The sequence below is a fragment of the Lytechinus pictus genome, chromosome 8, assembly GCF_037042905.1.
Source record: "Lytechinus pictus isolate F3 Inbred chromosome 8, Lp3.0, whole genome shotgun sequence".
Lineage (NCBI taxonomy): Eukaryota > Metazoa > Echinodermata > Echinoidea > Temnopleuroida > Toxopneustidae > Lytechinus > Lytechinus pictus.
In genome coordinates this window covers 301689-326214 of record NC_087252.1, presented here as the reverse complement: position 1 = coordinate 326214, position 24526 = coordinate 301689, and the positions used below count along the sequence as shown (strand labels likewise).

Below are 24526 nucleotides of genomic sequence, written 5' to 3'. Positions count from 1 at the left end.
ACGTATCATGATTACAAAAAAATACTTATAATGTCCCTTTTTAGAACTGAATATCAAAAAATTTCAGCTCGCGCTTCGCGCTCGCATTGTTTGATCGGTATACCTGACAACTGAGCGCGCTTCGCACGCCAAGTGACTTAAGAATTAATGTTGTTGGTGCCCCCCGGCCCCCAATGCTGTGACCACTGATCTCTCCCCTTAGTGGAGAGATCAGTGGCTGTGACCCACGGCCCGCCACTGATAATCAGCCCATCTAATAAATATTTATGACGATGTGCATATAACTGTTTTCACAAAATATTGACAAACTTTAAAATTCAATAACTTCGTTATTTGTTATCCGATTTTGATGAAATTTTTAGCATTTTGCTTTGTGAATTATTTACTCTTTTTATTTAGATATACAGATTTTCAGCCTAGACAATCCCTTTAAGCAATGAACAAAGAATCACACGGATGATCGCAAATAGGCCAAAGATACTACAATGCAAGGGGAAGATCGGACACTTCGGCGATTTTTTGAAACGCTCATTGCCCATGGGGGTGCCATCAATTTCATTATTTTCAGGAATTGTCTTCCTGTATGGATGTTTTGGTTTGGTGCTTTTTGAGGGTATTTTCATGTTATACCGAGGTTGTTTTACCTGACTGCTAAGAAAGCACGAATGCCTGTGAGCAAGCAACCAGGGGACCAACGGCTTAAGGTCCTCTCCGAGGGACCTGGTAATGAGGATAAATGCCTTACCAAAGGGCACTAGCGCACCAGTTTTTTTTTCGTGAATTACATTTCTGCTAAGTGTCTTTTTCCTCCCACCAGTACCAAGTGCAGGAAAAGAGAAAAACAAAACGCATTTTTGAATGGAAATTAAAAGTTACATTATGTTTGATGAATTCTTAAACCCACCCTTAAACATGGCACCTTTGTAGCGCCCTCTACGGTAATAGTACGTGAAGGTCAAATCTGATGCTACGTGAAAATGGAAAAAACGCGACCGGCGTCACGTATTACAGCAAGAAATTCGCGTTTTCTCGCTAGTTTCGTCCCTTATTTGGCGACATCGAATGCATGATGGAAAGGAGAACGGGAATATCGAATATGGCGGTAGATCTTTCAGAGAGCTTTCGGGAGAAGGAAGAAAATGAAGCCGTTTGTGACCAGGGCGTGTGGCGAATACGAGTGAGCGAGACAACAATGAAAGGTCTCCGAGAGATTCGGCTCAGACTCTCGTTGAGTTCGTACGAAGAAGTATTTTGTGTGCTTCTCGCTAGGTAATATTCCACGTCCAATACTAGTAATTACTAAGTTAGGCCCTATTGAGGCAATAATAATTATTATTACAATAATAATTGTTATGAAATAATTATGACTCATAATTATGATAACAATTATTATTATTATGATAGTATTATAATTGTATGGTCGGGGGTCCTAAAGCTGCGCGGGTCCTAAAGCTACGCACCACTCATAGCGCATGCAGTTTTTTATGGCAAATGCGCACTCTGTGTGTTCCAACTGTGACTGCAGAGTGACGAACGATTCCTAATCAATTTTTTCTACAGAGGTTGCAGTAAATCTCTATATGCAGAGAAAACAAACAACTATTTGGATTTTTGGAGTTATATTCGCTTTAATTTCATTTTATCCTATAATAATGTGAATATATTTTAGAAATTGAGGCACAGGAAATACTTTTTTTTTTGCATGATAAATCGAGTGCGTAGCTTTAGGACCCCTTCTACATCGGGCGGCGAAATCAAGAGGTGTTCGGAAAACACGGCGGGATTTTCGTGTTAGTGAGCTGAGTTTAGCGATATTTTCTTCTTGGTTAATGATCTTTATAATGTTTGCCACAAATTAGTGAAAGATAATTTGTTGAAATATTAAAATTGGGATAGTTTTTGTTGTTTGAAAACAAAGTGCGTAGCTTTAGGTCCCCCCATCATATAATTATTGAAACAATTAGACAGACCGGTAATACGATTAGGCCTATATTAGGACAACATTAACAATAATGACACAATGATAACGAGACAATAATAGTATTATTAATAATATTATTGAGACCACAATAACAATTATGAGATAATTAATAGAAAATGGAAATCAATCTGTCTTTTATTTTGTCTAAAAATAAGATTATTATTTTAATTCTCTTTGATTACAAATTATATTCATTGAAAATTTAATTTCTAATGTTCAAGCAAAAGAAATCCATATCAAGTCATGTTTACCCCGTGCAAACCTACCACAGGACAATTACCCCGAAATAGAACTTTAGGTGCACTCACACGTATTGCGAGGTTAGTATTAGTATACTATTCTAGTTCTATTTCGGGGTAATTGTCCTGTGGTAGGTTTGCACGGGGTAAACATGACTTGATATGGATTTCTTTTGCTTGAACATTAGAAATTAAATTTTCAATGAATATAATTTGGTTTAGGTGTAGATTTTTGGATAGGGGTACAGTGTAGTTGTCCAGGGGGGGGGGGGGGTATTGTCCAGGGGTAGTTGCCCTTGAACCAAAGAAATTATATGTTTATTTATTATATAATATTATGTTTTGTTGATTTTTCTCTATCGATTCAAATAAACAAACCGGGGTGGACTTGACCTTTAAGAATAGAATGAATGGCCAATTATTAGGCCAAATAGAATTTGAGAAAGTTATGAAAATTTGAAAAGTCCTAGTTTGCTGTTAATACGTGTGACGATTGTCAAATAAAAAAAATGTTGCCTGAAACAAGTGAGGCATATCTTTCCACATGATTTCATAAAAGATTTATTCCACATTTAATATCTCACATTATTAGAGGGGAAAGTTATCAATTTTGAATTTCATGTTGACAAGTTATAGCAAGTTATTCAACTCCCCCATGTACTTACATGTACAGTTTGCTTAATGAATATAATGACATGTTACTTGAAATCAGATTTTGATGATTTTCTTAAATATATTTACCAGAATGCAACATTTATTTAGCACTTATAATACAATGTGTCTAATGTAATCACTGCATACCATTATCCCTCCTTTTGTGCTAACAGCTACCCTGATCGGGCACTTATAAAGTATTCAAGGAATTCTTTTCTTTCAGGGCAGATACCAGGCTCGTATTACACCCGGGCCCTTGCATAGAAGTATGTTACATGTACTTACTAATAAACTTTTCCATGCAATTGTAACTTGCATGAAATCCTTGATTCTGATTGGCTGTTGATCATCGTTACAATTGGATGGCAAAGTTATCATCATAGTAATTTTTATGCAACAAGGCCGAGGATGGAGAGTGGCATGTCGATTATTAGACCTTGCCAGAGGATGTAAGTGCTGCGGTGAGCTTTGAACCCCAGACCTTGTGGTTCAACATCTAGAGCCACAGCATCTTTCTAATTGAAACTTTCCTCCCTTGATTTCCATGCAGTTATAAAGATTCAACAAGCTGGAGACACCAAACCGACACTGTGGGACTGAGTACAAATCATAGGAGGTAATCATATTCAGAAAATTTTCCTTGTTAGTTAAAAGAAAAAGTCAATTATAGCAGGGTTATTAAGGGGGGGGGCAGGTTTAACTTAAGACTATGGTCTAACTCTGTGCTAAAATTATGGGGAGCCAATAACTGTATTCTGCTTACATTGTATATTTATTACAATTACTATTCTGTTTCCCTTTGCTTTCACATTGAAGAAAATATATATATATATATCATTCTGAGACAGTTGTAATGTTTGAGTATCATAATAGAGATGAATTGAACATGTTTTAACCCTATCTTAACTGGGCTATTTCAGACCAACATATATACTCAGATCTCGGTCGTTGATTGCATGATCGCCACAAAAATTTGCACGCGCGTAGAGCCGGATGTGAACTACAAGGCTGTACAGTAAAATTTTCAAAAAATTAATTGCTTATATTTTTCTATTAATTAAATATATGCAAATAAGCGTATGAAATTTGCCCTAATTTTGTTTATGTTTTTTTTATGTTTTGCCTTTAACTCAATTTATATAGCTAGTAGAATGCTAATTTTTGGTGAACCTATAGATTTTCACATTTCTAACAAAAATCTACTAAAAAATTGCCGAAAAATAATTGATTTCCTATGTATTTTCTTGTTTTTTTAATTATGTATTTCTTTGTTTTTTCGATGAACTTTGTTGGAGACCCTTTTGCGACCATAAGTAACATAATATAAATCCATCTAAACCAACAAAATTAAAAATAATCATATATTTATGTTTTTTAGTTGAAAAACACAATTTGCATTGACTTTTTAGCAATTTGGGACCGACATGCGCTTACAAAATGTTGCCTAATTTCGGAACCACGTACCCGGGCGTCGCAAATTTAGTCTCAAAAGATGGGCAAGACTTGAAAGTAAAAAGTCAGCGAGCGGCCCCCCCCCCCCCCCCCCCCCCCCCCGTTTAATAATGGTTAATAGAGATTTGTGCCCCAATTGGCTCTCCATAGTTAAACTGCAACTTTAAACCAGGGTTTAAATTAAACCCCAAGTTCAGAATATGGGCCATAGAATCCCTAATAAATGCCAAGCACTTTTGATTTTGTGTTTTGGGGACAAAGTATGAGAGAAAGTCTTACCTGATCAAGGCAGATTAAAATGCATCCGTTACTACTTTAAATTATTTCAATGTCTTTTACAGTAAGAGCTTAACTGAGGCAGGTCATCAAAGGACTGAAGAATGTGAAGCTGGCAATGCTGATATAAAGTAGGTACACAATCAAACTAGTGCCTTTCTCTCTCGGGCAATACAAACTGCCTTCTGACCAATACTACATTATTGTATCCCCTGAACAGAGTTCGGAAGATAGGGATTTGGCCTTGTCGCGCAGCGTCCGCCGCCGCAGAGATTTCCTTGTGAGTGCTCTATCAGCTGCATTTCTTCTCCGATCGGATCATCTTCAAATTTGGCCTGAAGGTCAAGTATGGTATAGCGAAGCCGCCTATCGATTTTCGTGTGGGCAAGAGTTTTTGTGGAAATAGCAGAGATGTCCTTGTGCGTGCTCTACCAGCTACATTTCTTCTTCGATCATCTTCAAATGTGGCATGAAGGTCCATTATGCTAAAGCAAAGGTGCCTATTGATTTTGGTGTGGGCACAGACGTCGTTGTCATGGTAATGAGATTTTTCGGAAATAGCAGAGATGTCCTTGTGAGCGCTCTACCAGCTGCATTTTTTCTCCTATCTTCAAATGTGGCATGAAGGTCCATTAAGCAAAGCCACCTATAGATTTTGGTGTGGGCGGAGACATTGTTGCCATGGTAACAAGAGTTTTTGTGGAAATAGCAGAGATGTCCTTGTGCGTGCTCTACCAGCTACATTTCTTCTTCGATCATCTTCAAATGTGGCATGAAGGTCCATTATGGTAAAGCAAAGGTGCCTATTGATTTTGATGTGGGCACAGACGTCGTTGTCATGGTAATGAGATTTTTAGGAAATAGCAGAGATTTCCTTGTGAGTGCTCTACTGGCTGCGTTTCTTCTCCGATTATCTTCAAATTTGTCATGAAGGTCCATTATGGTAGAGCAAAGCCACCTAATGATTTTTGAGTGGGTGGAGACATGGTTGCCATGGAAACCATATTTTGTGGAAACCCGGTAAAACCTGTAACTTCTGCTTTTTTGTCTGGCCCACCGGAGGTGAAGGCGAGACTTAGGGATCCAAATGTCGTCCGTCCGTCACAAACCTAATAACACATAACTCCACAACCGTAAGTCGCTTTTCAACCATACTTGGATGGTAGATGGACTTGGGGACCTGCATGTTATGCTGCAGTCGGAGGTCACATGGTAAGGTCAAAGGTCATTTTCAGGTCAACGTTAAAGTTTACATGCAAGACTCTTATGACACCTAACTCCGCAACCGTAAGTCGCTTTTCAACCAAACTTGGATGGTAGATGGACTTTGGGACCTGCATGTTATGCTGCAGTCGAAGGTCACATGATAAGGTCAAAGGTCATTTTCAGGTCAACATTAAAGTTTACAAGCAAGACTCTTATGACACCTAACTCCGGAACCGTAAGTCACTTTTCAACCAAACTTGGATGATAGATGGACTTGGGGGACCTGCATGTTATGCTGCAGTCAGAGGTCACACAGACCTGCCAACCAGTACGTTTTAGCCGTATTTATTACGTTTTTGCAACCAAAATATGGCAGTACGTTTTTTCTTTAAAGTATACATCCAAAGAAAATCGCGAAAGTGATGATTATAGACAAATTATATATGAATGGAAAGGTCTTGTCTTTTTATACACAAATATGTCACTAAAAAGTCTTATTGATGTCGTGGAAATGCAAGAAATGAAATTATTAGAGACCCTTCTCAGCCCCCCCAGCCGCCCCCAGACCGAAAGTTCACGCAGTGAAAACAGTCGAGAATAATGACGTCACACAATAATCGAGCTCAGTATCCCTCTGTGCATAATACACTGAATCACCTTACTGACCTCTTCAATATCTTCCGAATTTACCGTTTTCTTCATGTAATGTGACATCCGAATTCTGTTTTCGACAACTTCAGACTATAAGGGAACCAGAACTGTGTTATTTTGCCCGTTTTTTATTGAATTGTGAACTGGAGCTGGAAAGATCGATTTTGTCCACTCGACAGTCTTCGTTGTGTTGCTCTACTAACTATTGAAAAACTCCAAGCTGCACGGTCCCATTCACTTGCTCCCGATGCATGTTGCAGGCTACGCTGTTTGATCCAGTCAAAAGTCAAGGTAAGCATGTTTGGAAACTGTACTTGTTCTGACGATGCATTCAGGTCAGATGACAGATACAGATCTGATATAAGTTTAGAATCATGCATTTTGGCATAACTACTATTAAAATTAAAAAGTTTTTATTTTAGAAATAATGTTTTTGCACAATTCCACCCAAGGGTTCATTACATGCCGCCACGCACAGAAAAATCAAGCCATAGAATTAGAAGTCGTGTGTTGTGGACCCAAGAAGTGAGATTCCAGACGCCTCCAGGCTAAGCACGCGCGACCCACTAGTTAGAAATCCACTGCCAAACGCGGTTCGTGGTACGAGGTTAGTATACTTAATACGTGTGAGTGGCACAATTCCAGCAGATTTTTTCTTCAGATTTCTAAAACTGGTCGGGACTCAGGCAGGCGATTAAATTATTTAGGAGCACTGAGTGGTATGGACCATGGCTGAAAATCTGCTGTTTCAGAGGAATGTTTAAGTTTTTATTATACACAGAATTATATCACCATGATGCCGATGTCATGAAGCCAGACAAATTTTCAGCAGTGATTACCCTGATTCCTGGCCAAAATCACTCACACGTATTGAGTGGTTAGTATTATTTAGTATACTACTAGTACGTATTGCGAGGTTAGTATTAGTATACTAACCACGAACCGCGTTTGGCAGTGGATTTCTAACTAGTGGGTCGCGCGTGCTGGGATCTCACTTCTTGGGTCCACGACTTCTATGGCTTGAATTTTCTGTGCGCGGCGGCAAAAAATGAACCCTTGGGTACTGGGTGGGCCAAAATTAGAGTCTGGTGTTTCTTTCTGATTAGAGTGTTGCTGCATATATGTATGCGTAATGCCTTCAACAATGAAGATAAATGCAATCTTTGTAATGACACAGAGACTCAGAGAGCACCGTACCTCAAGTGATGTTCGTGTAGTCTCCACTTCACTACTGGAGTACTGCTACAGCCTACACTACGCTACACACCTACCCGGGTAGGTGTGGCGTACATGTACGATAGTGTAGCGGTAGTGAAGTGGAGTGGGGCCTACACAAACATCACTTGAGGTAGAGCACCAGTGTTCTGAGTGGAACTTTTCAGGTGTCTAAACCTATACTATCATTTGTTGTTGACCGGGAATTACATGCCACCGCACGTCATCAATCATCACGATAATTAAATTCATACTTTGATTTGATTATTTCTTTTTTTCTCTCTTCTACACACAGATCTTCACACTTGCTGACTCTGGTGACTTCTGGTCTCTGCTTGCTACCTCAATCTGGGAGATTCCATCATGTCCTTTTACTATGATTTGGGTATAGCCATTTTTTTCTTCACTATTTCCAGGACCTACGGTTTGCAAGATGTGGACTGATAATGATACAAAAGAAAAAAATTCTTTATCAATCTTGGAAACAATTTTGAGCACAGTTTTGGAGAGAACTAAGAAATTTGACTTGGACAGGAATACAGCTTGTCAAAAATAATAACACACAATTTAAACGAAAGAACAATTTTAATGTTACTAGGGCATTTTGCGAGAAATGTTATACTCAATCACACGTCCCAAATCAAGGGTAAGTCCTTTGATTAAACATGTAGTTGAATTGCGATTGCAACTCGACCTTATTACGCTTGAATTTGAATTTAAGACTTACGCTTGATTTGCAATTGAACATAAGTTTCTTGCAGTGCCCCATAATTATGTTTTGTTATCAGATATTTAACGTGCTGATTTTTCTGGAAAGGTATAATATATTTGTCCTTTTAAACGGTATTTGAATATGGGTACGCCTTTTATTTGTTTTCCAGAATATTTATTGCATGTATGAACAGAAGTGAAATATTTATTGTGAAGCACTGTGAATGTTGTGTGATGGTTCATCATTTTTGTTATAAGACTGAAAGCCTGGTGGATGTGAGGAAGTGGCCTGGATGAAAGAAAAGTGAACATGTGTCCAATTACTGATTTGCATATTCTAAGACAATTTTGTTTCTGGATAAATTTTGCTATGCATTCCCTACATTAAGAGTAAAGGAGAAGTCCACGCAATCAAAAATTCATTTGAATTTAAAGAAAAATAACAAGATATTGCAGGAAATTTCATAAAAACTTTGATTCAAATTTATATAATTACTATTTTAACAGTTCCGTAAATATAACCTATTGTGATCAGATGAAGAGTTTCCTATCGTCAAATCTGCAAAGAATAAAAAACAAAATGCCACAAAAAATAGAAACGAATGTGATGTGAGTGACAACTCTAATTTGCATATCATTGTTTCGTGTATATGACTGTTTTGAGTAAAAACCACAAGGGAAATTACTCTATTCAAATAATTTTTAGTTGATGTGGACTTGACTTTTAACTCTACCCCTCCCGTCCCAAATAAGAGTAGAAATAATCTAATCAAGAACTTGAAAATCAAAAGCAGCAATTAAGAAGCAAGATTTGATAAATACAGGTCTGAATAGAATTTCACATGAAAATAAAAAGAGAAAAAAAAGATGGGTAGGGACGGGGAAGGAATAAAAAAAAAATACCCAGAAAAAAAAAAATCAGAGTTTCGAACCAGGGTCCTCGCACATGACAAAACAATGGCCAACGCATTTGGCCACAGACCATCGCCCTAATGGGAAGGCATTTTTAAGATATATGAAAGAAAGTCCGCTCGCCGCTGTTTCCTAATAATGCTTCGGCAATTCAACTGCAATTTCAGTCATTTCGCGATGGATATTGCCGTGTTTTTTTGTGGTTCCTGACTTTGCTACTTAATGAAATTTCATAATTTTTGTTCAGTCATAAAGAAGAATGTCTATGCTTTATATTGACTATAACATTAATGTGACGCAAGTGTGATTTCTACGTGAAAATATGCTTTGTTTATTCACATATATTTCTTGAAAAAAAAAAAATCTAAGCTAAATATCGGTTACCAAAATACGTTAAATGTGCACTTTTTTTCACTGTTCAGTAAATTCAAACTTTTATCTATATAACAAGACCAATCTTAAGAGGAATAAACAATTCTAAGAGCAAAAAACGCTGATTGGAAAGATCGTCTCCAATGGGCTGCTGTCAGCTCAGCTGCTCACTGCTCATTGTGTGACGTCACTCAGCTGGAGCTCGCAAGAGGACCGGTGGAAGGCATAAATATGGCATGAAAATAAATCATTTTTGAGAGCTGATTTCTGCAATCTCTGATCACTATTTTGAAAAGTGAAGTTATATATCTGATTAGTAATACTTCCCCTTTACAATGATGACCACATAAAGTCATTATAAAATACTTTTGATTCTTTGGATGTATACTTTAAAAAATATGTTTTTTGTATAAAAAAAAAAATATGCTTATTAGATCAATGTAATTTCAGGTAACTTGTTTTTTTTTCAATCATTTTGTAAAAACCAGGGTGAGATATACACAAGTTTCAATGTTTTTTTTTTTTCATCTGCAAGAGCAGTGCGCATTTTAGCTTGCATGCAGCTTGAGCGCCGTGATGGGCGAGTGCGCCAAGCATTTTATTATGAAATACACTTTTGGGGGGAAAAATACAAAATATCTATCTCACACTGTAAAAATACTGATTTTTTGTCAAAATACTGATTTTGGGGGATAAGAATACTGAAAATGCAAAATACAACTTGGCAGCTCTGGTCACATGGTAAGGTCAAAGTTCATTTTCAGGTCAACATTAAAGTTTACATGTACGTGCAAGGCTCTTATGACAAGTGTTATTCCATCCCAGTCATTTCACAATGAAGTTTCGATACAATTCTGTTGCGTGCCCTCGCAAATCACGATATTTCTGGGTTTTTTCATAAGTGGGCGAGACACAAAATCGCGTTTGCCTTGTTTCCAGTTTGTAATAACAGTTGGCACACAGAAGCAATATTCGAAGGTACATGTACATGTATAAAAGCAAAAATGCCTATCATTTTTGGTGGGGGGGGTCTTGGGGCTAGGTTTACAAAATATATCCAGATTACTCTATAATTTTATTCCCCAACAGGTGCTACTGGACAATACTTTAGGTTCTGCAGAGTCACGCTGCTGCGTCATATTATTGTCATCAGATTTCGTACCCTCAGGCAAAATGTGGGCAGGGTCATTGTCGCCATGATGATTGTATTTATTTGTCAAATTTCTGTGTGAGCTCTATATATCGCAATGATCTATGACGCGATGGGTTCGGGGGTACATGTGCCCTGCCGCGCGACCCGCCGAGCATCTCTAGTTATAACATTTCATCTGTCAGTTTGGAGTAAGTTTTGTTGGTGTGATTGTCGCATTGATCAGGGTCCTGTAACTCAAAGGTTAGCGATTGATCGTACATTGTAGTCAATTGAATCAATCGTAGAAAATGTTTTACGATCATTGCTAAGCTTTGTGTTACGGGCCCCAGAGATTCTTTTTAGATGATTTTTATATGAGGACACAAGGTTGAAAGTTGGATGATGTAGAGCATTGTGGCCCAGTGGATTAGTCTTCTGACTTTGAAATTGGGTCGTGGGTTCAATCTCAGCCATGGCATAATTTCCTTCAGCAAGAAATTCATCCACATTTTGCTGCACTCAACCCAGGTGAGGTGTATGGGTACCTGGCAGAAATTCATTCCTTGAAATGCCACCGCGCTGTAAAAGGCTGCGGGGCTAAAGCCAGGGTAATGATGTCCAAGTCCTATGGAAGCTCATAGGAATGTTATGATATAATGTGATATGCGCTATACAAGAACTGTGTTATTATTATTATTCTTATATGATTGTAGATGCCCAGTGCTTGCTCATATATCTGGTATCCTGATGGCAAATTATATGGCCATATATTGGTTATTAAGAAAATTAAATTGAAACTAAAAAGGTACATTCACAATTGATGCTGTATTGTTTTAAATGGAAACTCCCAATAGGATAACCATGGCATTTCCCCTCCATTTTAGGCCAAAAGTTGTAAATTTTGTGTTGCACATTTCTCAAAGTAGATGTTAAATTTGCATGGAAGTTTATAAAGATTCTTGCCAGGGCTTTGATTAATCCAAGACCATGATTGTGGATGCCCTGTTGACTGGCATCGATGCCCCAATTCTTAGCCTTGGAAAGTTTGAGGGTCCTTATTCATTTCTCTATTTGTGCTATACTGACAAAATAACCTGAAAGATAAATGGCAGTTTTGGCAATGCTTTCAAAATGAGTTTGTACAGAATCCAATCAAATGTCCACCCAAGTCAAATATATGTGCCGATTTGATGGCTGTTGGCCAAAATCTCATGGGGGGAGGGGGGGTGGATCTGTCCCCCCCCCCCTCCCTAAGTTATACCAGAGCCCAAAAAAGCCCAGTTAGATGAGAATTAAGAAAAGTAGCCATACCCCTAAAGTAATGAAATTGAATGGCAGTGTTTTAATGATATTAATAATGTTCTCTTTTCAAGAACCATGGCAAACAACGAGGTGACCTTAGACAAGGAAATCAAAGAGGAGCCATATGAGACATACAGCATTGTCAAGGAAGAAGACCTGAAGGACACTTTGACAGAACAGAATCCCTTGCAGGAAGACAAGGCAGAGAAACCAAGAGGAACTGCTGAGACTTCCTTAGAGCATGGTAATTTAGAAGGAAGACTGACCGGAGATGGTGGATCGGAAGCGCTAGAAACACATGGTCAGCAAGAAGTGGACCGTGATGATTCCATGGTGGATGGAAGGTCAGAAGAAGGCTGGACAGAAGACAATGATGATGACAAGGAGATGGAGGTTCCTCAATCATCAGAAAGGACGTTGATTTGCTTTATAAAGGAAGAACCTGAAGACAGTACTGAAGGTGAAGCTGTAGGCTCCAATCTCCATGACACACCATCCTGCAGCCAGCAAGGTTTGTATATATATTTTGTGAAATATAAATGATTTTGTGTGTCAGTGGGATATCAGAGTAAACTAAAAGAAATCACTTTGCTGGCTCTTGAGAAAGCCAACACAATCTCGATCTTGTGAATTTATCTGTGCATATTTATACATGTAAGACAAAGATCTCTTAATAAACTGCAGATATGCCTCTACATGGTACATCTGGAAATCTCCCCTATGTGCATTAACTTAATACTTCAACAGACATGTTAACTCTCGTGGGAGGGGGTTCACACTCCACATATAAGAGAGGGTCAGGAAATGGGGTTCTTTCCTCCAGTTGTAAGGAAAAGCTATTTTTCAAGATTTGTATGTTTTTGGCGTGATCATCGTTGGGTGGGTGGATGGGTTTTTGGTCAGTTAGTCCATCCATTACAAATCTTTCAATGCAAATTATTTCTCAAACTCATCCCAGTGTCACTTGGCACCACATTGGTCTTTGAGTGTGGGCTTCCAAGATATAGTTTTTGACTGAGCCACTGGTACTGCAAATTGCCATTGTAGTGGGGTATGGTGTCATAATGGCATATGGTACAAGTCAGAAAATCTTGCGATTAAAAAAAGTTTTTGTCCATTGGACATGAGCCCAAGCATAAAATTGGTTTTCTAGTTGAATCATGTAAGTATGTTGGTTACCGTGTTGCCATGTCAGTCAGGATTCAAGTTTTAGATTTGGTTTGGTCTCTGTAGAATAGGGGTCGCTGGATTTTCCTCACATTCGTGCAATATCTGACATGATAATGGCATATGAAATATTTGTCCCTCACCTGAAGCTGTCAGGATAGGGTGGGGTATTAATAATCTTCACTGATATTTCTAGCTTCATATGAAATCTATTTCTACATTGATGTTGTCTTACTCTGCTCGTCAAAAAACTTGCATCTGTACCTGCTGTTGAGCCTTAATTTTTTTTCTGTCCAGTTGTCAAATTTTGTTATACTGTGATTGTGAAAATTAAACCCACTAGTAATTTTGCTTTTTTAGTCTATGGATGTTTCAGGAGTTGGTTGAGTTTTGCATAACTTCATTATGATGTAAGAGTAAAAGAGTAGGGTTGATTGCGCCCCTTATTTCTGCTGTGATTTTACTGAATCAACACATTGTAAATCAGCGTTGGATATTTCACCCTGCTCTTGTACTCAGGTGGGAATCCAAGTATGCAGAGCACCTCTCAAGGGACGGGAAACACTGAGGAAATGTCAGGTGATACATCATGTGACAGGTCACATGGGAAACATCTTCCAGAGGATTTCCCATTGGTGGCTGTGCTTCGAAACCAATCTGATATATTATCTGACAATGAGAGTAGCATAAGTGAGTACGATACAGTGGATTATTTTCATGGACACTATTCTTCTGGCAGTGCTGCCGTGTCGCACCCTGATCAGGGAGGATTGGATTCGAATAAAGATACTGCAATAGCACGCGAAAAGGGCCTATCTTCCCAGGTATATGCCTCTGGAGGTGATCCAAACAATCCTATGTACAATCCTGCTGAAGGCAAGCAATTCCTGTGTTCATTTTGCAATAGAGGGTTCACCCTTGTGACAAGCTTAACCAGACACATGCAGATACATGCTGAAGAGAGACCTCACGAATGCACCTTCTGCAAGAAACGATTTCAATTCAGCAATGGACTGAAGAGACACATGAGAAGCCATACAGGTGAGAAGCCATATGTGTGTACTATTTGTGACAAAAGCTTCAGTGAAAGATGTCATCTCAAGTTACATATGGCGGTTCATTCGGGAGAAAAGAGCCAGCAGTGTCCATTTTGCGAGAAGACGTACGCCCGAAGGACAAGCCTGGACGCTCACATCAAAACCCATACGGGTGAAAAGCCACATCAGTGTGTGTACTGCGATATGAGGTTCAGTCGCGTTGATACACTCGCAAGACACACAAGATCTCATACAGGTGAAAAGCCCTACGTGTGCTCATTTTGTAACAAGACGTTTTCACAAACTGCCCATCTAACGAGACATGTAAGAATCCACACAGGAGAGAGACCCTTTAATTGTGCGTCTTGTGGCAAAACTTTCTCTGACAAGAGTCGGCTTGTGGATCATCAGAAAATTCACACGGGAGAAAAGCCGTTTTCGTGCTCGGTTTGTGAGAAAAAATTTGGAAAAAAGAACGATTTCAAGCGTCATATGAGGATCCATACAGGAGAGAAACCCTATCCGTGTTCTGTTTGTGGGAAGAGCTTTCGGGAAAGGAGCACTCTTAAAGTACATATGAAAACCCATGCTTCTTAAGAATCATCCTGATTTTAAATGAATTATTTCATTGCAAAAGACATTAGAGATGGAAGCATTTATGCATGAAATAATCATCTACATCTTTTAGAAATCACTTGTGAAAACCATGCATCTTGACTTATAAAATGAATTCTCTCATGAACAAAAAAGTTTATTTTCTTGCTTGGAGAAGTTGAGACTTGATCTTTTCATAGTTTCTTTTTCAGAAGGATTGATATAATTGTGTACCCAAAAAAAATCTGAACAAAAATACAGGGTGAGGTATGCACATAGCATCAGAGATATAGTTTGACCAGACCCTGGGGTTATGTAATCTCATGCTATTAGAAATTTAAAATGCAATATTAATTTATCCACATTGTGCTGCACTCAACCCAGGTGAGGTGAATGGGTACCTGACAGGAATTTATTCCTTGAAATGCACTGAGCGCTGGAAGGCTGCTTTCAGAGCTATAGCTGGGGTAATAATATCCAAGTCCTTTGGAAGTGCATAGAGAAGTTATTCATAATGTGTTATGCGCTATACAAGAACTGCCTATTATTATTAATACATTGGTCACATTTGCTCTACGGCGGCCGTACGGCGAGTCGAAAACAGCTGTTTTAACATTTTTGTACCAACTACATCTAGGTGGTTTGAATTAGAATTAATAAAACGGCTGTTTTCGACTCGCCGTAGAGCAAATGTGACCAAGGTATAAGTCACACTCTTTGTGGAACAACTCATGATAAGCTGCATTATATAAATAATGCTGATTTTGAAGACGATGGTTTAATGGTGTTTCAATGTGCACTAAACACTTTAATGATAACACAATACATGTACAGTGCGTTCAACTCAACATTATTTTAATATCAGTGTGGAAATCTACATTGCAAGGTGCTTACATTTGGGAATCATGAGCAAAATTCTTTGTGAGATACAAATCATGATGGTCAATTCAGTGATCTTATAAAGTTGATTTCTAAATCAAGGGGTAAAGATGCATCAACACACAAAATCATGACTATACAGTACTTCATGTTGCACTGAAATCAGTTTGGAAATGTAAATAATTGCATGCATTCGAAATCATGTGCAAATAGACCATAAAGCTTTGTGAAACAACTCATATTAGCTCAGAATTATAGGTTTTTATATTGATCAAGGATTTACTTTTGTGTCAGTACCCATTATCATGATAACACAGTAAAGTGTGTCCTAGAGAGTCATATTATAACGTGTCATTTTTATTTTTACTGGTTAAAATCAGTAGATTTTATGTTATATAATACTGAAACATAAAAGCAGTAGATTTCATGTTACTTATGACTGAAACCGTGCTGCCTACGATTTCCTTTGAAAAAAAAATGAAAAACAAAGTCAAAGAACAAATTTAAAAGAATAAAATACATAAAATTTGATTTTGCCATTTTTTATATACATGTATATTTTTTTTATAAACTACAAAGAGTGACCAGACCAAAATCTGGCAGTTTGGGGGGCTATAAGAAAAAAGATTTACAGCCAAATAATGGTTTTATGCATTAATTAGCGTACATGTACATGTAATTGAAATTACAAACTTGAATTAATTTGGTACGATTGACAATTGAATTGTGGAGATTACGGCATGGGTGACGTGCAAGCCAATTTGCTTTGTGATCGCGCGATCAACCGTCGATGTGATTTCGTATACTCTGCATGCCATTATATAAAATTAAGTGCAATGTAGGGTTACATAATTTATAAAGTATTGAAAAATAAGGTGTAATATGCATTCTACATGTACGTGAAATTGTTCACTTAATGATTACTATCTCGGATGGTACCACGATGCATCGTACCCCACACAGCATTAATTCATTTGATTTGTGAAGTGAATATTCTGGATGTTATAAAGGAAAAAAATATTTCAAGTTCTAATGATTTCTTCATTTCGAAAGTTGTGAATGTGTGTTAGAGGTTTATTATCTTTAAGTATGATTTTATCCACCAGGTGGGTGTTTCATAAATCTGTTTAAAGTTACGCACGACTTTACAATTGACTTGTTGTCCTTTCTTGTGGTGGTAGTAAATGTTATGCACCAATAAGCGCGTAAGAAATGTTCACCAGTCTTTCTTGAGGTCTGTGGTAACTTACAACTTCATGAAACACCCATCAGGTGAAATAAAACATAACTCATTGCATCAATTGATATATGAGGGGCAGGTCTTACAAAGATTTGCAATATATTTCAAATCAAACCTTGATGCCTGGTCCCACTGGCCGACGGACACAAAACATATTCATAACGGATACAGCGGACAAGCAACATTTCGGGGTGGCTCCATCCGTTTTCATCCGCTCCAGACAATTGACAAAATGGGTGAACAATGAAATCACAGTGGACGGATGCTCAGTGGATATAGAGTGAATCGGTATGAAACACATGTGCAAAGAGTACACAATGGATACATAACGTTTTCCAACGGATGGCAAGATTCTTTTCCATTTTACATCCTCTCTGCATCCATAAGTGCAGTGGGACCAGGCCTTTAATAAATTGTGTACCGTAATGTAGGCTGTCGGAAAATCATAAAATTTTACTATAATCTGTGTTTGATTTGACTGTAAATCTTTGTAAGACAAGACCCTGGTATTGATGATTCTAAAGTGCACAGACCCCTTGGTATATCTGATGGTTATTGGAAGATTGTTCTGTTGATGAAAAGATGGTTTGAATCAGTATGTTTGTGTTTCTCTACAGGGTGGATGAGGACGATTGTATGGAAAGCGGAGGAAATGCCCATTGAGCAACTACCATTCCATGTAATGGATAACTTCATAATTTGTCCAATTTGATTATTACAAGTCCACAGAAAGACTTGATCACCAAATGTCTACACAGTACAAGGAGACTATACCATGTAAGCTATGGCACAGTGTACTGTATATATATATAATATGAAGCAAAAGGTCAACCCTCAGTACATCTGACCCTGTAGAAATTCACCAAGGAAAGAAGCCATACATGTGCTCTTTATATGTGAGAGGAGGGCCCTGTCTTACAAAGGACTTGGATGAAAATGAATTCATTTCCTCCTGATTTTAAAAGTAAATGGATATCCACTTGTTTTTATTCCTGTAAGCTTGTAGATGAAGAAAATGTGTTTCAAACATACTATACGTGTATGTTTAAAAAGTGTGTACAATGTAGAACCTATTGAATGGGTACAGTGTGATTAAGAAAGACTTTTGCATATTGATTAGATAGTCCCTTCCTCTTTCATTACCATATTCAAATACTCACTCATGTTGCTCAGATAGAAAACATTTAGGAAAAGTTTTATTTGACAAAGTATGTTTTATCTGACAGTTACCATGGAAACTGTGTTTCTTGGCCAATAATAATTTGTCAGATTTGACAACTTGTTGGTGATGAAAGGGTTTATTTTCCATTGCTAATTCAATTCGTCCACTTACCAACTCATCTACCATCAGTTCATCCACTAACCACAGGGTCTAATTGCGATTTCATCCACTAATCCACCATTCATCCAAGCCAGTTCTTCATATGTTATGAAACGAAATGGTAATAGACGAACTAGTGATAAGACAAAGTGATTATTGGACTAAATGGTTATTGGACCAACTGGAATCGTTGTTAAAAGAAATGTTGGCAGGCGGACAAGCATTAAACTGTTAAATTGAAGGTAGACCATGTGATGAGTGTGATGGACGAGTTGGCAATAGACGAATTGTCAATTAACTGATGAAACACCCGTCTGGAGAATCAAGTATTTGGAGCACCCTGTTCATACACCTTGTAAAAGTTAAACCCCCATTCCAAAGAAAGCATGTAAAACCCCTGAATCACCTTGAAACTCGCTCCATCCTTGGAGGTATTAACAGTATTCATGTTATGATATTCTGGAACACTCACAACTTTTGTCATAAATTTTGTCATTTCTCTCAGAGATGTGGCACCGCTATGATTGTCACAAATAGGTATTCTGAACATTGTCTTTTCCCTGTCATATCTCTCTAAGTTTCCACCCATCTTTTCGGAGGCAAACCAATCAAAATCACTGTTAGTTCACAGTGGGAGCCCTTCTGCCCAATAGGAAGGCCCTATTGCAAATGGGGCATATCCTCAATTCAGTAGCTGGCATCGTGCAACTGCGTGTCCATCGTTGCGCTTAACTACAAAAATAGACCTGGAGATGAGGAGTTTTTGAAGAGAGATGGAAAAAAAGTAAACCAGGGAAAAAAAGGAGGAATTTATATGTAGGGTCTAACTAATTGTAGCATGAAAAAATACTTTTGAAAATAGTCATGGATGAAGAGTGAAAGTAATACCACAATCTAGTCTAAATAATATCATTGTATGTTTGACATTTAGTCGGCAGGGTATCGTGATATTAGGTACTAAAAGATATGACAAAATTTATTACTGCTAGACCCTGTCAATTTTTGTCATATCTTTTGCTTGTATACTGGGGTTACACACATTTAAAGCCACGTATTTCTGGTGCGCTGTAAAGAGAGGAGACAAACTTTATGACAATTTTTGTGACAAAAGTTATTACATCCAGGAGAATACTGATTTTGTCATATCTCTGAGAAAAGACTCAAAATATTTTTGAAATGATTCAGCGAACTTTTAGTAGCATCCATGGTCTTTCAGCGATCTCTTAATGAACTCTGAATCAAGCTCTTGTTTAGTTTTTCAATGATCTTTTTGACAAACTCTTTTTTTTTTTGGGGGGGGGGGGCAGAAATCACTCACAGACTCTTGAGAGATCCCAAAAGATAATTGAAAGCTCTAGATGTAAAAGTCCATAGAAAGACTGCCGAAATATCATCCGTTGCATGAAAGATCTTTGCAAGATCATTGAAATATTGAAAGATAAAATGTTGCAAGATCAGGAGTGTAGATCAGCAAGATATGAAGTGTCAGGGGATCTCTTCCACTGAGACCACAAATTTCAGCAACCCTAGATAGGTCTGAAAGACCTTTCCAATTTGTGTTCTTTCAGTTGTCATTCAATGGTCTCCATTCTTTGGATTGATCAAGGGCCTTTTATAAGCCTTTCATCATGTAAAATGCAAGCCATTTAATTGAAACATGACTTGTAAGTGTTGTCTACTCCCATGTTCACTGTGTCACATCTATCAGCATTAGATTTTTATGACCCTATTCTTTTTACTCAGGTGGGAAGTCAAATTTGTCTCGAAGGATTCAGGAAATGTCAGGTGATAGGTCGCATGGGAAACATCTTCTAGAAGATCGACTGAGTGAGGATGATTCTTATCCTGCACCAAACCAAGTGGGTTGTTCTCGAAGAGAGGTGGATCGTAATGATGGAAGATTGGAAGTACATGTAGATACAGACATCAAAGTGGAGTCCGGTGCGAACTGTGAAACGTCCTGTGCAGGAAGCATACAGACTTCTCCTGTTTGTTCAATAAGAAATGATAGACATTTGTCTTCCAGCAACCCAGCGAGAGATAAGCCTTTCGCCTGCTCTGTTTGCAACAGACAATTTATGCATAGGTCTTCTCTAAATTCTCATATGAAAACCCATGGAACAGAAAAGCCTCACGTGTGTTTTGTTTGCAAGGAACGATATCTACATCTATCTAGTCTCAGAGCCCATATGCAAAGTCATACAGGAGAAAAACCCTATGAATGTTCTATTTGTGACAAAAGATTCAGTTATTCCAGTAGTCTCAGAACACACATTGCTCTCCATACGGGAAATAAACCACATCAGTGTTCACTTTGCTCAAAGACATTTTCGAAGAGAGATCATTTGGTTTCACACCAACGAACACATGTACGTAAAACGGAAAGTATACAGTCTACTCGAGTTTGTTCAAGCAAAAATGAAAGGCTTCACGAGTGTTCTTTGTGCGAGAAAAAATTTGTGCGTGCATATGATCTCAGAACTCATGTGCGAATTCACACAGGAGAAAAACCCTACGCGTGTTCAATCTGTGACAAATGCTTCGGCGATGCCAGTAATCTCAAAGCACATATGGCAGTCCATACAGGGGAAAAACCACATCAGTGTTCACATTGTTCGCAGACCTATTGGAAGAGAGCTCAATTGATTGCACATGAAAGAACACATTTAAGTGAAACCGGAAGTGTACATGATGGACAATCTTCCAATAACCCGGTAGAAGAAAAACCTTTTAGGTGTGCTATTTGCAACAAAGGATTTTACCAAATACCTTATCTGGATAAACATTTGAGAACCCATGGAGATGAAAAGCCTCATGAATGTCCCGTGTGCAAGAAAAGATTTCTGCGTGGCTCTAATCTCGGAAGACATATGAGAATTCATACAAAAGAAAAACCTTACGTCTGTTCTATTTGTGACAAAACCTTCAGGTTTGACAGTAATCTCAGGTCACATATGACTGTTCATACAGGGAAAAAGCCACACCAGTGTTCACTTTGTTCAAAGACATATTGGAAGAGAGCTCAATTGATTGCACATGAAAGAACACATTTAAGTGAAACCGGAAGTGTACGTGATGGACAATCTTCCAATAACCCGGTAGAAGAAAAACCTTTTAGGTGTGCTATTTGCAACAAAGGATTTTACCAAATATCTTATCTGGATAAACATTTGAGAACCCATGGAGATGAAAAGCCTCATGAATGTCCCGTGTGCAAGAAAAGATTTCTGCGTGGCTCTAATCTCGGAAGACATATGAGAATTCATACAAAAGAAAAACCTTACGTCTGTTCTATTTGTGACAAAACCTTCAGGTTTGACAGTAATCTCAGGTCACATATGACTGTTCATACAGGGAAAAAGCCACACCAGTGTTCACTTTGTTCAAAGACATATTGGAAGAGAGATAGATTAGTTGAACACGAAAGAACTCATACGAGTGAGAACCCCTTTTCATGCTTGGTGTGTGATGCAAGATTTAATAGTACACATGAGCTGGTGGAACACAGAAATACACACACAGGAATGGAAACCATTGTAGTGTCCATTATTCCCACATAAAACCCTATACCAGAGACAAACCTTATGCGTATTCGTCATTGTGACAAAGTAAGATCTTCTCACCTATGCTAAAAAGATTGACATGGGGTGGCATTTGCGCCGGAGGCAATTGCTCTGGGCTTTATTTCAGCCAAGATATAGGGTTAGTGTTAGGGCTTCAATAGGATATTATTTGAGTTTTAGGGTTAAATTTAGGACAGGGTATAGTGTTAAATCCAGGGTTGATGTTGGCGATTCCTATAGTGTGTGAAATTCACAGCGATGCAATTGTTGCCTTAGCAAATGCCATTGAACCCGACATGGAAGCACACCAGATAACCCATAATAGTGAGAAGCCCCTCGCATGCAACGTCTGTGGTTGTAGTTCTACCCAGATACTTGCAGAACATATAATCCCGTGGGAGGGGGGCTACTTAGCATAAATGTATGATATGTATGTGCCGCGGTCGAGACCCCCATTTTCTGCCTAAATTTCTGTTCCAGACCATTACCAATTTGGAAAGCCATAGAAATTCCTATTTTCCCCGTTCCGGAGAACCTCAAATTTGTGGTTTCTTGTTCCAGTGCACGCCCATCATGAACTACTCAGTCGGTCGGGGTGTTGAGTTTGATCGACGCGGAGTCATTTGATTTTCGGAGACCCCCATTTTTTTTGTGGACCAGGTCAGTTCCAGAGCAATGTATTTTTAGCAATCGTTGATTCTAGGGCCGTTCCGGAGACTTCCATTTTTAAGACAAATATTTAGTTCCAGAGGCCCCTATTTTTTACTTTGGTGTGGCACATAGGTATCATGTTATAATTCGACTAGCCCTACCTTGGCATATACTAATCCACAGGGAAAGGGTCCTTGTCAATCAGTGCAGGGCCTGAATGTGCACATAAGAACCTTTACCGGAGCGGAAAAAAAACGTATGTATGTCCTCAGTGTAACGAAGCATTTAGACATTGTTCTACCCTCACAAGGCTCAGATAAATACAAGTATGGTGTGCTTTGCAACTGTCTGCATGTCTTGCTCTTTTTGTTAGTTTATAACATGCATGATATGGGCTCTAATCAATTAATTGGCTGAATCCTACCATGTGACCTGTCTGTTTTTTAACTTAGCGAAGAATGGACTTGATTGGTTCATCAAATAAAAATTGATCTACATCACTATGTTATATAATATCATAAAATTTTGTCTTGGCATTAGAATGATTACATATACTTGTTACCTTTGAACCTTTTAAAGTGTTCCAATAAAGGAATCTTGTGAGGCATATAATTCTTCCTATGGATACCTCATACAAATCAAAATCATACGTGAGATATGAGAAGAATGCATATTGGCGAGCTGATGATGATAAAATAATAACGTTTTATTTACCCAGGGTAGCCACTTCAATCATAAGACTGCTCTTCCAGCGGGCCCTGCATAACATAATATGTTATTATTACCCTTCTCCAATCTAAATGCTGAGCGCCAATTAAGAAGGCAGAGGGTCACATTTTATAAGTCTTTGGTATATATGACTCGGCCGGGGATCGAACCCACGACCTCCCGTTCATGAGGCGGACGCTCTACCACTGAGCCACCGGTCACTGAGCCACCATGCCCAGTGGCACATAATTCCTATTGTATTTCAATGTTTTCAGTTCAGTTTAAAAATGAGTTATGTCTCTGTTGATCATGTGTATTGGAATACATGATAACTGCCTTCATACTATCACTGTTCTGTGAAAATTAAGACTTCAAAATGCTGTATCTTTGATCTTAAAAGTGGCTGCCTCAGGTAGATGTTTTGGCCGGTGTATCCCAACTTTTTTCTTGATAGAAGAAGAATCTATTCCTTAATTTTCAATAAAATTCATCTTGCATTGTTAACAAGTGGCAATGCTTCACACCAAGAAATATGATATTATATGCCGTACGTCCTTCGGCATACAATAGCTAACATGTTCAGTTCAGGTGTTGCTGCTCCTTTGTTATAAGATTTTTGTGAATGTGTTTTATTCATGCAAATGAATTCATGTTGCATTATTGATTCAGTCAAGGTTCGTGATGTCTATAGAGTGTAAAATCACTTTCAGTATTAATCAATAACGGCGCTGGCGGGCGCCTTTTCTGAGTTGCGTTGTATTCTAAAAAGTAAGCCGCAAGTTATTATAAATTAAAACCTATGCTAAAATGCTGAATTACATATTGTTGATATCTGTGACTGTAATCTATTATACTGGGTTCCATGCTGTTTTGAAATTGTTGCAATTGTTATCTGTATCTGGGACTAAACATGCAGCCCAAGACCAACAAGAAGTCACCCAAAGGAGGCGCGATCGCTCAGTCGGTAGAGCGGGGTTTTCGGATTTCGGTGATCGACCCGTGTTCGTTTCTTCATCCTCATTACCACGTCCCTTGGAGAGGAGTCAGACCTTAAGCTGTCGGTCATCTGGTTGCTTGCTTACATGCACTCGTGTTTTCTTAGCAATCAGTTCAACAAAAGTCACCATCATTTCTCCATTCACCGAAATGATTTTTTTAGATATTTATCGATTTTTGAACAAAAGACACATCATAAACATGAATGATAAATAACTTGTCAAAATCGATAATAAACAGATACCGAATTGAATGCAGAAGAATGAG

The 24526-nt window shown here is 38.3% G+C and overlaps 1 protein-coding gene across 7 annotated transcripts; it reads left to right on the top strand.

Annotated features, from left to right (window-relative positions):
* The first annotated feature begins 931 nt into the window (after positions 1-931).
* On the top strand, positions 932-24078 carry LOC129266392 (zinc finger protein ZFP2-like). 7 transcript variants are annotated; one of them, XM_064103302.1, is made up of 5 exons: positions 932-1269; positions 3425-3490; positions 4668-4733; positions 12175-12614; positions 13790-16816. In XM_064103302.1, the coding sequence occupies exons 1-5, from the start codon at positions 1067-1069 to the stop codon at positions 14902-14904; spliced, it is 1890 nt and encodes a 629-aa protein (XP_063959372.1). In that variant the 5' UTR covers positions 932-1066; the 3' UTR covers positions 14905-16816. The 7 variants fall into 7 exon arrangements, with proteins under 7 accessions (XP_063959372.1, XP_063959368.1, XP_063959369.1 ...); XM_064103298.1 differs by lacking the exon at positions 13790-16816 and adding an exon at positions 20085-24078 and having other exon boundaries at positions 941-1269; XM_064103299.1 differs by lacking the exons at positions 4668-4733; positions 13790-16816 and adding an exon at positions 20085-24078 and having other exon boundaries at positions 960-1269.
* Positions 24079-24526: the final 448 nt, after the last annotated feature.